This window comes from Mesocricetus auratus, unplaced genomic scaffold (assembly GCF_017639785.1).
Source record: "Mesocricetus auratus isolate SY011 unplaced genomic scaffold, BCM_Maur_2.0 Super-Scaffold_4256, whole genome shotgun sequence".
Taxonomy (NCBI): Eukaryota; Metazoa; Chordata; class Mammalia; order Rodentia; family Cricetidae; genus Mesocricetus; species Mesocricetus auratus.
Genome location: NW_024429182.1, coordinates 19656482 through 19670879, shown reverse-complemented (window position 1 = coordinate 19670879; position 14398 = coordinate 19656482). Strand labels below are relative to the sequence as shown.

The window sequence follows — 14398 nt, the reverse complement described above, 5'->3', positions numbered from 1 at the left end:
AGCCAGCTTGAGCTACATAGGATCCTGTATTTCTAAAGGGGGATAAGGAAAATAAGATACTATGCTAAGGTACTTAAAATACAGAATAGTTCTACAAACCTTTCTATACTATAAAAACCTTGCCAAGTGCTGAAGACCTAACTCAATGGTAGAGCTCCTGCTTAGAATATACATGGCACTGAATTGCACACCACATACACATCTGCCAAGGTAAGCACAATGGCATGCAGGTAGTTCCAAGCAGAACAAGTGAGTCAGCCCTGGAGTTTGTTTGTTACATCTTTAAGATTCATTTTATTTTATTACCTTAATGTATATATGTGTTCTACATCCTTGCCTGGTGTTCTCAGAGGTCAGAATGGGTTCAGATCCCCTGGAACTGAAATTACAGATGATTTTGAGCCACTGTGTAGGTGCTGGGAACCGAATTGGGGTCCTCTGCAAGAGCAACAATTGTTCTTAACCACTGAGACACCTCTCCAGTCCCAAGGCCTACAGTTTGAGACCAGCCTTGGCAATATGACAAAATGCAGCCCATTTCTCTCTCTCTATTCTAAGATTCTTCAAAAGGTACCTACTTAATAAAAGGTTAGCAAATAAAAATTACAAACCTTGCCAAGTTCTACTATTCACCCTTAAATCCTTTTTTAGACTAGAATAAGTCAGAATATATAAATGATTAATGGTATTAGAACTGCATTATCTGGCAGGTTGAAAATCAAGCAAATATCCTACTCCTGGGATACACCCAATCATAGTAAAGCATTCTTTAGATTGAACAACAGACCAGGAGCATGGGCAGGAAAGAGTGATTCTCCAAAGTCATTGGTTAAGTTTATCCGTCTAGAAGTCTGATTTCTGGGTTGTCACCTCAGACCTCTTTCCAGGCATTTCACATTACCAGACAGGGTTCAACTTCATTTACTGGGCAAGCCGGCATGTAAATGGTACCTTGGTGGTTGTCCAAATTGGTAACAACCTTGACATCGGAACCCTGGAAAATGCTGTCCCAACTACCCAGATTGATCTGTGGAGTTCCAGATATGCTATAACAATTTGATTTTCTGAGATAGGGTCTCATATAGCCCAGGCTAGCCTTCCACTTGCTTTGTAAGAGACCATGACCTTGAACTTTTGACCAGCTCTCAACTTCCCAAGTCCTGGGATAATAGGTGTTATTAAGTCCTGGGGGTTGAACCCAGAGCTTCATGCATGCTAGGCAAACACTCGACCAACTGGGCTCCCTCCCTTGTCCTCTGTAGCCACTCTACTTACAAAACAATCTGAAAACTATGAAGACAGCTGAACTACAGAAGATGCCCACGTGAAATAAAAGGCCAAAGATACAAACTGAAACAAAAATAACTAAAACTAATGAGCAAATAAATAGTTTGGATAAAAGAAAGACATATAGACCACTCCAAAGTCTGCCACCCTGAGATCATCCTAAAGCAGACTTGAATGCTCTTTGAATTCAATTTGTACCTTTTTTCCCCCCAGTTCTTTTTCCAGCTTAAAAGCAGGAACATGGAGTGAAGATCAGACAACACTTTCCTATCTAGCAAAGTCTGTGTTGAACCCTGTGATCCCTTCCTTCCAATCGGAAAAGAGTTACCTTGGCAACCAAATTACTAACTCACTCAATTAGCGCTTTCCCCCTTTTCACCAACACTAGCTAGGTAATCACAGAGCATCAGCCCCGGAGAACTCCGGCGGTCCACACGGTGCTGTGAGAGCTGGTACAGGCAAAGATGGAAAACTCCCGGGCAGTGTTTCCATCCACATTAAAGGGCATACAGATGACCCGCCCTTGACTCTCCCCCAGACACAGGGAGCAAGTTCTCTGAGGCCAGCTGTTTGCTTTGGGGCAGGGTCCACAAGCTCATTACATCAACAATTCATCTGCAAAAGGGGATGAACACACAGCCTAACTTGCAGGATGGTGGGAGATAAGGATCTTGTGCAGCCCAAGTGGACCCTCGCTCACTCTCCAGCCAGTGCTCGTCATGCACTCCTAATTCTCTTGCCTCTACCTCCCAAAGCCCAGGATTCTAAGCATCCACTACTTCTGGCTCAGTAGCTTTTCTACAGAAGTGCCAGTTCAGGGGCTTCGGCAGAAAAGTCTGTCTCAGTGACTTCTTCCAAATCCCTCCCTCCCTCTCCTTTCCTCTCTTCCTTGCGAGACCTCATGCATAGATTGTATCACAGAACCATATACCCTGATCTCTCTCTTTTTTTAAATTTATTTATTATGCATATGCATGCCAGAAGAGGGTGTGAGATCTCATTATAGATGGTTGTGAGCCACTATGTGGTTGCTGGGAATTGAACTCAGGACCTCTGGAAGACTAGCCAGTGCTCTTAACCTCTGAGCCATCTCTCCAGCCCCCACCCTGATCTCTCTTAAAAGGGCAGGGAATCGAGGGCTGACTAGATGTCTGGTGTGTGCTGCCACACCTACAACCTGAGTTCAGCCCCTTGGACCCACACAGTGGGAAGAGAAGCCAACTCCCATTAGTTGTCCTCTTGTGTGTCCTGTGGCATGTGCATGGCGACACACATACACATACATATAAAATTAATTTTTAAAAAAGGCCCAGGGAAGCCAATGAGGGAATTCCTACCTGTAATCCCAATACTTGGGGAGGTAGTAGAAGAATGACAAATTCCAGGTCATCCTTAGTTATGTATTTGTCTGTCTGTTTATTTATATATTTAGTTGCATTTTCAAGACAGTTTGTGTAACAGCCCTGGCTGTCCTGGAACTTGCTTTGCAGACCAGACTGGCATCAAACTCACAGTCTCCGGAGTGTTGGGATTAAAGGCATGCACCACCACTGCAGGGCTCATCCTTATTTACATAGCAAGATCAAGGCCAGCTTGAGTTACATGGGGTGCTGTCTCAAAACACAAACCACAAAGGTACAGAGACCCCGGATATATAGCTCAGAAGTAGCATGCACAAAACTGTCCCCTCTGAGGTGGTGCCACTGGGTTGCAAACCTAGTTGCAGCTTCACAGGAGTTAAAGGTAGGTGAGACCAAAGAAATCATCTAAATGCTCACTAAGGAAAGGGTAGAGGTCACCTCCTGGCCAAGGCAGGGGAACAGCTTGAGGTTAGCGGTTGCGGAACTGGAGCAGTAGAAATATCACAAGTGAGGGGTAGAGTGTACCGTGAAGCCAGCCTGGGGCCCAGCTCTTATGCCCCCCTCTATCCTTATTAGAAAGCCCACCCTCAGCAGGGCGTTGGTGGCGCACGCCTTTAATCCCAGCACTCGGGAGGCAGAGGCAGGCGGATCACTGTGAGTTCGAGACCAGCCTGGTCTACCGAGCGAGTTCCAGGACAGCCTCCAAAGCCACAGAGAAACCCTGTCTCGAAAAACCAAAAAAAAAAAAAAAAAAAAAAAAAAAAAAGAAAGAAAGCCCACCCTCTTCTAATTCAATTTCTGTGCTTAGCTGAAGTTCAGCTCGCCTGCCCTCTGCACTTCTGTCTATAATTTGTGCTGAGAAAAATCATGCAGTTGTGTCCCAGGAATTGTGTTCCAGTTCATTTTGTTCCCCTGTTCATCTTATTTACTGTCATTACAGAATTATCTCAGGGACTCATATGTGTGTGCCTCCTTCCCAAAGAGATTATGTATTCTTTGATGGCAGCAGAATGACAAAATGAAGAGGATGTTTTAGGCAGATTGTTGAACCACATGGCATGGGGAATGGGCTGGTGCTGAAGGGGACTATTTATGGTCACCCAGATCCATGGTTATTACAGCATCCAGGCACCAGACGATAAAAGGCCCCGGATGGGTAGGGAGAGGATAAGACAAGAGACATTTCGAAAAGAAAACCCACAGGCTTGAGTACAGTACTGTATGGCCATAAAAATGCTGTGTTGGAGCCACACTGCCTGGCTCCTTCCTATAACCCGGGGTAGTTTTTTCACCTCTCTAGTAAGGACAAGAGTTCCCACCTGATACAATTGCTGTGAGGATTCCTTGAGCTGATACTAGTAAAACCACTCAGGCTCCTGCCTAAAACATGGCTACATTTAGTATGACCACTTGGTATTGACATTCAGTAAATATTTACAGAGCAAATAAACGGGTGATTTCAACAGCCTGGCCGGTGTGTGTGTGTGTGTGTGTGTGTGTGTGTGTGTGTGTGTGTGTGTGTGTGTGATGAGCTGAGTCACCTACAAGTCTGAAGACGGTGGAAGGGAGAGACAGGAGCTGAAAACAGAGTTTGGGAATGCGGCTAAGGGCAGTGTGTGGTCCAGTAAGTATGAGGCTCTGGGGTTAAAATCTGGCACTGTAAAACAAAAATCATAAAAGAGAAAATGGTCAAGAGAAGGGTTCCTCAGCCAGGAGAAAAACTATGCTTATTTGAAGATAAATTGGGGATAGGAAGAGAGCAAATATAATAATCCTTCCTTCCTTCCTTTCATTAAAATGGGTCTCATTATGTAAACTTGGCTGTCCTGGAGCTCACTATATAGATCAGGCTGGCCTTGAATTCACAGAGATCTACCTGCCTCCGCCTCCCCAGTGCTGGGATTAAGTGATGCATCACCACATCCTGACTGGGGAGAGAGCAATTAAAGGGAACAGCTGCTGGGCAGTGGTAGTGCATACCTTTAATCCCAGCACTCAGGAGGCAGAGGCAGGTGGATCTCTGTGAGTTCAAAGCCAGCCTGGTCTACAAGAGCGAGTTCCAGAACAACCTCCAAAGCTACAGAGAAACCTTGCCTTGAAAAATAAAAACAAAAAAGAAGAAAGAAGGAAGGAAGGAAGGCAGGAAGAAAGAAAGAAAGAAAGAAAGAAAGAAAGAAAGAAAGAAAGAAAGAAAGAAAGAAAGAAAAAGGGACCTGCTGTGAAGGACCAGGTTCCTGGCAGAGGTAGAAAGAATGGGCTTCCCATGTAGGCAGGGCTCAGAAGGATTATATGTGTGGATAGTCCCTGGGTCAGAAACTGACCTACTATAGAGAATCCCAGAATCTGACAAGGGGTTAAATCAACTTTGTCAATAACTCTTTCAGCCTGGGAAGGCTGCGTGTTTCTGTGAATGAATGGCTAGTAGCTGATGCTACAAAGAATACAAACTAAAACTGATACCAAGGAGTGCAGTAACTGTTCCTCCTTATCAACTGCTAACTGACTCACAGGAGGTAACATGCATAACCCCAGCTGATAGGCTGCCCAGTGTGTTTGACTTATTGATTTGGGTGGGTTAAAAAGGCACAAGCTGGCTATCATCCTGTCACCTTCGCCCTGCCTCTGCCTGTTTCTGTTTAACTGTTGGAATTAGATCTCACAGCCTAATAACGAACAAGACTTCCCTAGATTTCTCCTTACCCAAACACGGAAGCCATGGTCGCAAGCCCCTTTCTTCTCTCCCTTTCTTTCATTTTTAAAAATAAATTTGCTTCTTTTATGCGAGCAATGCACACTGTCTTTTCTTCCAATGTACCTTAAATAGTGTTTTTTTTTTCAGCTGGGGTGAAGATGGGAAGAACTCAGTGCAGGTGTTCAAGATACTAAAGGGACCTTCACAATGATCCAGTTGCTAAGGACCCTTGTTCCCAAGTCTGACGGTATAAGTACAATCCCTGGGACCCACATGGTGAGAGGAAAGAACTCTACACATTGTTCTCTGATTTATACTCACACACACACAATATACATTGTGTGTGTGTGTGTAATAAAGAAATATTTTTTAAGCCGGGCGTTGGTGGCTCATGCCTTTAATCCCAGCACTTGGGAGGCAGAGGCAGGCGGATCTCTGTGAGTTCGAGGCCAGCCTGGTCTACAAGAGCTAGTTCCAAGACAGCCTCCAAAGCCACAGAGAAACCTTGTCTTGAAAAACCAAAAAAAAAAAAAAATTTTTTTAAAAGGGCTGGTGAGATGGCTTAATAGGTAAACGTGGCTGCTGCCAAGCTTGACAATCTAAGTCTGATTCACACACACGCATGCACGCGCGCGCGCGCGCACACACACACACACACACACACACACACACACACACACACACACGCACGAACTACTTAGATGACTATGATGGTGTATGCCTGAATTCCCAGTACTTGGTTTCGGGATCAAGAGTTCAAGACTGAGCCAGGCATTGGTAGTGCACGCCTTTAATCCCAGCACTGGGGGGGGCAGAGGCAGGCGGATCTCTGTGAGTTTGAGGCCAGCCTGGTCTACAGAGTGAGTTCCAGGACAGCCTCCAAAACAATACAGAGAAACCCTGTCTCAAAAAACCGAAAAACAAACAAACAAGAGTTCAAGACTGGGACTGGCCAGATGGCTCAGTGGTTAAGAGCACTTATTGTTCTAGCAGAGGACCCAGGCTCAATTCCCAGCACCCTTATTATGGCTTATAACCATCTGTCACTCCAGTGCTAGGGGGAGTCTATTTCCTCTTCTGACCTCCGTGGGTACCAGTTTCACACATAGTACACAGACATACATGAAAGTAAAACACTCTAAAAAAAAATCTAAAAAAGGGAGTCAAGATTACGTTCAAAAGCAGGTGGTAGTGGCAGTGGTGCATGCCTTTAATCCCAGCACTCAGGAAGCAGAGGCAGACTGATCCTCTGAGTTCGAGGCCAGCCTGGTCTACAGAGTGAGTTCCATAACAGTTGTCTTGAAAAAGCAAAGACAAAAAACAAGGGCTATAGAGATGACTCAGTCCAGCAGTTAAGAGCACTGGCCACTTTTCCAGAGAACCTAGGTTCAATTTCCAGAACCCACGTGGCAGCTTAAATTCCAGTGCATCCAATGTAAGCATTTTGACGAGGGATCCCATGTGATGGATAGGGATGGATTATGGCACTCGGGAGCCAAGGAATACCACAGGTTACAGTATCTTAGCAACTTACAGCCTTGCTTCAGGGAAAGACTTCCCTAGAGTTTCAGCTCTGCTCTGGCAGGAGGGGGTTTCCCAGGCAAAGTTGTTACACTTCAGCTCCATTCCCTCTGAGAGTGTAACAATTTCAGTTGCCAAGGGAAGGTTTACCCCAGGAAAAAGTGTTACAGATCTGTTCTGCTCTGCTCTACCCAGGGTCCTCTCTGCTCTGGCAAAAGGTCTCACCCAAACCTCATTCAAGAGATTTATTGGGTGGGAAGAATCCAGCAGAGTGGCTGTCCCCTGCCAGAGTGACAGAGGACAGCCAAAACAGCCCAAACAGCCACAAGCTGAACAGACACAGGGTTTATATAGTATCGAGGCTATATAAGGGGGTTCACTCCTACAATATAGGGATTGTTAGGGGGCAGAGTTTTTCCAAGGTGGCGATTGATCAGATTTCAATCCCTGAGTTTAGGGTGGCTAGATCTCCTGCTCAAGGATTGGTTAGTTTTCTGCACAGGTTTAGGTCAGATTTGACTCTGGTTTCGGGACCACAGTATGTTTCTTTCTCTGGTCCTTTTTAGCCTTTTGGCTCTAGTTTTGGGCCAGGGTGTACTTCTTTCACTAGTTCTGATTCCAGAGCCAAAGTGTGTTTCTTTGGTATTGGTTTCAGGGTCAGGATACATTTCTTTGGTTGTGGTTGCAGGGCCAAAGTGTGTTTCTTTGACTCTGCTCAGGGTATGTTTCTTTGGCTCTGCTCAAGGTGTTTCTCTTTGACTCTGCTCAAGGTGTGTTTCTTTTTTTTTTTTTTAAGATTTATTTATTTATTATGAATACAACATCCTGCCTCCAGGTACGTCTACACATCAGAAGAGGACACCAGATCTCATCACGGATGGTTGTGAGCCACCATATGGTTGCTGGGAGTTGAACTCAGGACCTCTGGAAGAGCAGCCAGTGCTCTTAACCTCTGAGCCGTCTCTCCAGCCCCCAAGGTGTGTTTCTTTGGCTGGTCCCTTTTCCCTACGTCCAACTCCTTCACAAAGACATGCAAGTCAAACATCAATGCACATAAAAATTAAAAAATCAAAACAAAAAAAAGATTATGTTAGAAACAAATGAATAAAAAGATACTACTTAATGGTGCTAGTCAAGGGAAATTGAACTTTAGTGTTCAAAAATTATCATTGCAGGTCCCTGACCAAGATCCAGTCCTATGTGCCCTGGACATCTGCAGCCTCAGGGCATGTGCTTAGAGGCAACATGAGCATAGCTTCCAGGCCAATGTGCTCCTCAATTCAGCAGCTCTCCCTTCAGTGTCTTTGGCTTCCTGCCCTTGGTTCTACTATTTTCTATCTGCTTCTGAGTGTGTTCTCATCTTGCTCCAGAAACTAATGACCTGCTCTTTGTGAAGTGTTTGGGACAGAGCCTGGCTCTTGGTGAGCACTGTACATATTAGCTAGTGTTTTTGTTCCTGACACCATTTTCCAGGCTTTAGCAAGCCATCTTAAACTCAACTGCCAAGTCTTTATCGCCAGCCCTTGTCACTCAAGTTGGGTCCTGTGAGACCCTGGGCTGCTGTCCCTGTACTTCTTTCCTGTCTCCTAACCACCCTTCCCCACCAACAACCTGAGTCACCTGACACAGCCCAGCTTCTCCTTGTCACTTCCCTAGAGTGTGGTCCTTCTGGCTCAGCATGGCCAAACGTTATCAGGGGAACTTAGGCACTGGTCCTCTCAGAATATAGGGGCATTTCAACTCTGCCTCTCCCCACCGTTCTGTGGCCACCCACTCTGCAGGGTGAGTGTCCCAGTCCAAGTCTTTCCTGGGCTGAGTACTAGGAATGGGCCATTGTGAGACGCAGTATTTTTAGAAATGGCCTTTGCTTGCTTGGGTGACCTCACTGAGACACTTTCAGGCCCAGGGCTGGGTCTAGGCATTTCTAGCTTTTACAAATGACTGCATCAGTACCAGGGACTGGAGAGTTCGGGTCAAAGCCCAAGCAGCTGTGAAGACCATGGCCACCAATGAACACTTTGTCATCAAACCCAGGGGAGTCTAAGGGTTATTAGGGGGAAGGCACCACGCACTCCAAGCAGAAGGGGTTCTCCCTTAGTCTAAAATTCATGCAGGCTTTTGAAGGCCTTCTTGAACACACTCGAACCTGAGAGATGTCTATCCTGTGCTGGCCTAGTGAAACCCATGGTCCCAGGGCTACTGGTGTCACAGAATGAGGAGGACTAAGTGTTGGGGAGACAGGCTGAAGGATGTTCAGGGAAAGCAACCCTCTGGACTCCAGGTCTGGAACCATTTGGAAGGATTTTTTTTTTTTTTTTTTTTTTGGTTTTGGTTTTTACGAGACAGGGTTTCTCTGTATTGTTTTGGAGGCTATCGGTCCAGCCGGGCCTCTGCCTCCCGAGTGCTGGGATTATGGGATTAAAGGCTTGCGCCACCACCGCCCGGCAGGATTTTTGTATTCAAATTGGCAGGACATTATTCATGGCATGTGGTGTGTTGGAAAAGACTGGCTTGTGAGAGCTGTGTTCAGGACTGAATCCACCAGAATCCCCCTCCTGCCACTGTAGATCAGCCCAGTAAATCTAGTAATTTCTAGAGCTTTCTTAGAATCTAGAGGGGAGAGGCAGGTGTTGGTGGCACACACCTTTAATCCTTTAATCCCAGCACTTGGGAGGCAGATGCAGGCGGATCTCTGTGAGTTTGAGGCCAGCCTGGTCTACAGAACAAGTTCCAGGACAGCCTCCAAAACAAAACAGAGAAACCCTGTCTCAAAAAACCAAATAATAATAATAATCTAGAGGGGAATTGTTGAAGCTGTAGTGTTCACTGAACAATGTTAAGTGCTATCATTATTAAAATGTGTCAGTCAGGCATTGTGGTCTTGGCCCTTAGTCCCAGGACTCCGGAAAACAGGAGACCTCTGTGAGTTCCAGGCCAGCCTGGTCTACACAGTGAGTGCTAGGCCAGCCAGGGCTACAGAGACTCTTCCTGAAACAAAACCCAAATACTCCCCCCTTGCCCTACCCCTTACCATCACCACAAAAGCCACGTGAGCAGGCTCTGGCGTGAGACAAGGGATGAATCTAAAAGCCCAGAGCTTAGATTCTGCCCTACTGCTGCTTCTGACAGAAGGTTGCCCACCAGGGTATGTGCCCATACAGGGTACGTTTCCCCTCTTAGTTTGTAGGGTCCTGTAGATTTCTGTCTTTTGCAGAAGTCGCCATTCGAACTTCATCCCCATTGCTGTTCTAGCGAGGCTGTAGCCCCTAGGATGTCTGCACAGGACAATACCCTTGTTCTGGGTCCTGGGCTCATTTTACAGAGACCTGCTGTTTGCCATGTGCTTCCTAGGCGATTCCTAGTGCCTCAGACCGGTTGTTCTTGAGAGAGATCTCAAACTCTGTCTCATCCTCAATCCTCAGAAACTTGCATCTATGTAGCTGACGTACCAAAAAAAAAGTCAGAATGGGGTGACCCTGTGAATACTTGGTTAGCCAAGGCTTGCAGGACTTACTAAACTTTATTAATCCAACTCAGGAAAATATGGTGTCAAGAAAGTCTCACAAAAGCTGGGTGCATGCCTGGAATCTCAGTCACTGTGGAGGTTGAGACAGGGAGATTCCAAGTTTGAACAGATAAGCCTGGGCAACTTAGCCAAGCACTGTCTCAAAATAAAAAGCTAAGTGTGTGTGTGGGGGGGGGGGGCTATGGGGCTGAGGGGATGGCTCAGTAGGTAAAGTACTTGTTGCACAAACATGGGTAATTGAGTTTGCATCCTAGGCACCCATATTGAAAAAAAGAAAAAAAAAAAGTCAGGCATAGTGGTACATGCCTTTGACCCCAGCACTCAGGAGGCAGAGGCAGACAGTTTTCTGAGTTTGATGCCAGCCTGGTCTACAAAGTGTTCCAGGACAGCCAGAGCTACACAGTGAGACCCCGTCTTAAAAAAAAAAAGGCTAGGCAGTGGTACCTGGCCTTTAATTCTAGCATTCGGGAGGCAGAGGCAGTTGATTCTCTGTGAGTTCCAGGCCAGCCTGGGATTAAAGGCATGCACGTACAACCACGACCATAACCACCACCACCCAGTTTGACTCTTCCAAGGTATTTTACAACTACAAAAGAAATGGATGAAAGAATCTTGGTTTTTGCCAAGTGCAATAGTACAGGTCTTTAGTCCTAGCACCCAGCACCTGGGAGGCAGAGGCAGGGGGATCCCTGTAAGTTCAAGGCCAGCCGGGTCTACACAGTGACCTCCAGACAGCCAGGGATACATAGACCCTGTTTCAAAAAAAAAGAAAAAAAAATCTTGTTTTTCTTTCTGTAGCTCAAGGCTGGGCAGTCTCAAAGGAAAAAAAAAGACTGTTTTTGCCTGTACACTCCAATTTTCAGAAAAATATCACAAGAAAATCTCTTCCCCTCCTTGCCTTTAAATCCAGAAAGCATTCTTACAATATGAATGACAGGAAGCCCATGGAGCAGCTTCTCAAATCCCAGAAAGCGGTAATGATGGCCCCAGGTAGTAACGGCATTTGCCAACCAACCCAGACTACCCAAGTTTGGTATCCAGGACCCAAAAAAGTAGTTATCATCAGATTTCCAAAGGTTTTTCCATTGCATGTGTGAACCCTCCACACATACTGAATAAATAAATGCCAAAAAAAAATGTAATTAGCTGGGTGAAGTGAGCGTGATTTTAATCCCAGAACTCAGGAAATAGACAGGGGATCTTTTCGGCGTTGAGGCAAGTCAGATCTACACACCGTGAGTTTTAGGCCAGTGAGAACCTGTCTCAAAACGTGTGTAAAATAAAAATAAACCCAGAGGCACTCAAGCACAATACTCTAAGAGTTAACTAAACATGGCTCTGACCCCAGCCCCCTAGTGACCCCAAATACACACTTCACTTTTGAGGGTACACCCCACGGTCTTTCTCACCCCTCCCAACTCCAATAAGAAATTCAGGACCATGTTCCAAAACAAAAACCAAATTTATTCAGCAGATATTTTAATTGAAATCCTATAAATCAGGACCACCACAATTTCAGACACTCCGTTGCGAAGTGTACGTCAACAGCTACATCTGGAGGATGAACAAGCCATTGAATCTTTAAAAAAAATGGTTTAGCTACCTTAAAGGTTGGGGGTGGCACCTCAAAGGGCACCCTCGAGTTTCTCAAGGGGAAAAGCCTGCGATTTCTCCTCCTGGAGTCACATTTTAAAAACGGTTTCACTCACTTACAAAGAACTAGCAGGCGAGAGGAAGCAGGAGAGAGCCCCTCGGATTCAGCAGAGGGTTCAAAACGGGGCAGAAAAGTGTGTCCAAGGCATTCATCCAACCCCACATACACCACAAATAACGACGCTGCAGAGGACAGGGGGTTGTTTATGGCCATTTCTGAGAAAGCTGGTGACACGGCCAAGAGTGGTCTACAGGAGTAGTTCCGGAAAGAGAAAAGCACAAAAAGCGCAAATAACTCTCCCTTCACGGCCCTGTTGGCCTGCTGTCCTCGGGAGACTCCAAGCGGTGGCAAAGCAGGCAGGTAAGACACCGCGGTCAGCTCTCCCAAGGATCCCACAACACCCCACTCACAACTAACCTGACCTTGAGTCAAAGTTGGCAAGGTCAAGTCGTTTACAAGTACACTTTTAAACTCAACTCTCCCCACCTTCGAGAATTCACCAACTGGGTCTCATCACCCACCTTCACCGTCACGTTAACACACAGTGGGTGTTGCCAAGCCACCCAACTGCCAAGTTTTAACATTCCTCACCCCAGAATCTCTTCGATCTGCAATTGTAGCACCATATTCAGGAAGCTTCTCCACCCGAAACTGACGACACCGTGTATACCTACTACTCGTTTTCAAGTATTGTTAGAAAGCCCTCCCAATTCCCGCCCCTGCGAGCCACATCTATAAACAATCCAATATAAGCGATGTCCCCCATGGGCTAAGTCAGGTCCAAGTCGATCAAGTAGCTGCCACAGTTCTCCCAGTAAATCCCAGATCCTCGGCTGTCGGTGCTGCTCAGTCGAGTCCGTTTTCTCTAACAGCCCCGCGCGGCCGGTAATTTTGGGGCTGTAGCCCGCGGGATGGACGACGGCTTCAGCTCCGTACTGTCCCGGGGGCCTTTTCCGGGACCGCGGGTCAGAGCCAGGCACCCGAGGGCTGCAGGGTGACAGAGTCTGGTCCGCTTCGGCCACTCACGGACCCCGGGGCACTCGCGGGGCTCGTGGCTGCGACCGCGGCAACTGCTCGCTGGAGCCTGCGCACCGCCTCCTTGATGAGGTTTCCCGAGAGCACGAGCTGCTGCAGGAGCCGGTGCGGGTCGTCGTCGACCGCCTGCGCTCCACCTGGGGCCCACCGTCGCTGCTGAATTCGCCGAGATGCCACCGCACCCGGGAGCCACCCCCGCCGCCCAGGCCCGGGAAACGCGCTGGCGGCCGCAGGGAGCTCCGCCACGCAGTAGGGAGCCGCCCGGCCCCGCACGCGCCCGCGCTCCCCCAGCACGCAGCGCACGGCTCCCGGGGGCGCCGGGTTCCCGGCCTCCGCAGGCGCGTCCGGCCGCAGCAGCCGCCTCGCCGGGGTCCGGGCCTTATCCGCCGGCAGCGCAGCCACGACCCGCGGGGGCGGGGGTCCCGGGGCAGCACACGGCGAGGCCGGGCCGTCGTGCGCCGCGTCCAGCTGCAGCGTCTCGCCGATCTGGGCGATGAGCCGGTCCACGTCGGCAGAGCCGCCCAGAGTCACCGACTGTTGCAGCAGGAGGAAGCTGTCGTCGTCGTCCTCCCCCTCCGCCTCGTCGCCGGCTTCCTCCTCCTCCTCCCTCCGGCACGGCATGGCCCCCCGTCCGGGCCCCTGCGGCTGTGCGGGCGTCGCTGGCGGCTCGGTTGCCCGCGGGCTCGGCGGGCCGCGGCTGGGGCGAGAGCGGGGCGGAGGCCGGGGCCGGGCCGGGCCTGAGACGCGGAAGCCGGGGGCCACCGGGCAGCCGCACCGCGCGCCTTCCAGCCGCGGGAGCCGGAACGCTGCCGGCTCGGGTTGATTTGTAAACAATGGGTGACGTCGCGCGGCTCCTACCACCGTGCGCGGCCGGGGTGGGGGGACGTTCGCGAGAAGACCTCGGGGTACGGGACGGTGCACAGCGTGAGGGATCGCGACACCGCGCCCTCCGCCCAATGCTAGAGTATCCGTCTGTGAGCAACCCTGGGGGTGGGCACCGCTTTCGTCGAGCCCAGGTCCCACTAGCGGTCGGGAAAGAAGCACACTCGGAGGCGGCCAGTTGGCTTCTCCCACTCGCGGACACACCCCCACACACGCCCCGCCCCTCCTCCGCTGCGCCCGCTCCCTCCCCACGTGTCGGCGGCAACGCCTGCGTTGGCCCTGCTCCACTCTGCGCACCCGCAGTGGCCTGCGCGGCCCGGGGGAGGGGCGGCCCCAGGGGAGGGGCGACCCTGAGGGTGGGGGCACGGGGGGGAGGAGGAACCGATGCTGTTGAGACGCAGATCCTGTGGTCCGAGTACCCCAGACTTCCTCCCCCCCAG

At 49.0% G+C, this 14398-nt stretch overlaps 1 protein-coding gene across 1 annotated transcript; it reads right to left on the bottom strand.

The window, feature by feature from the left end:
* Window positions 1–11830: 11830 nt before the first annotated feature.
* On the bottom strand, window positions 11831–13903 carry Frat2 (FRAT regulator of WNT signaling pathway 2). Its single transcript, XM_013110217.3, has one exon. It carries the CDS (start codon window positions 13695–13697, stop codon window positions 13008–13010), a length of 690 nt encoding a protein of 229 aa, XP_012965671.2. The 5' UTR covers window positions 13698–13903; the 3' UTR covers window positions 11831–13007.
* Between the last annotated feature and the right edge of the window lie 495 nt (window positions 13904–14398).

Coding starts and splice junctions, on each gene's coding strand:
- Frat2 (XM_013110217.3), bottom strand. CDS start 13,697: ATGCCGTGCCGGAGGGAGGAGGAGGAGGAAGCCGGCGACGAGGCGGAG.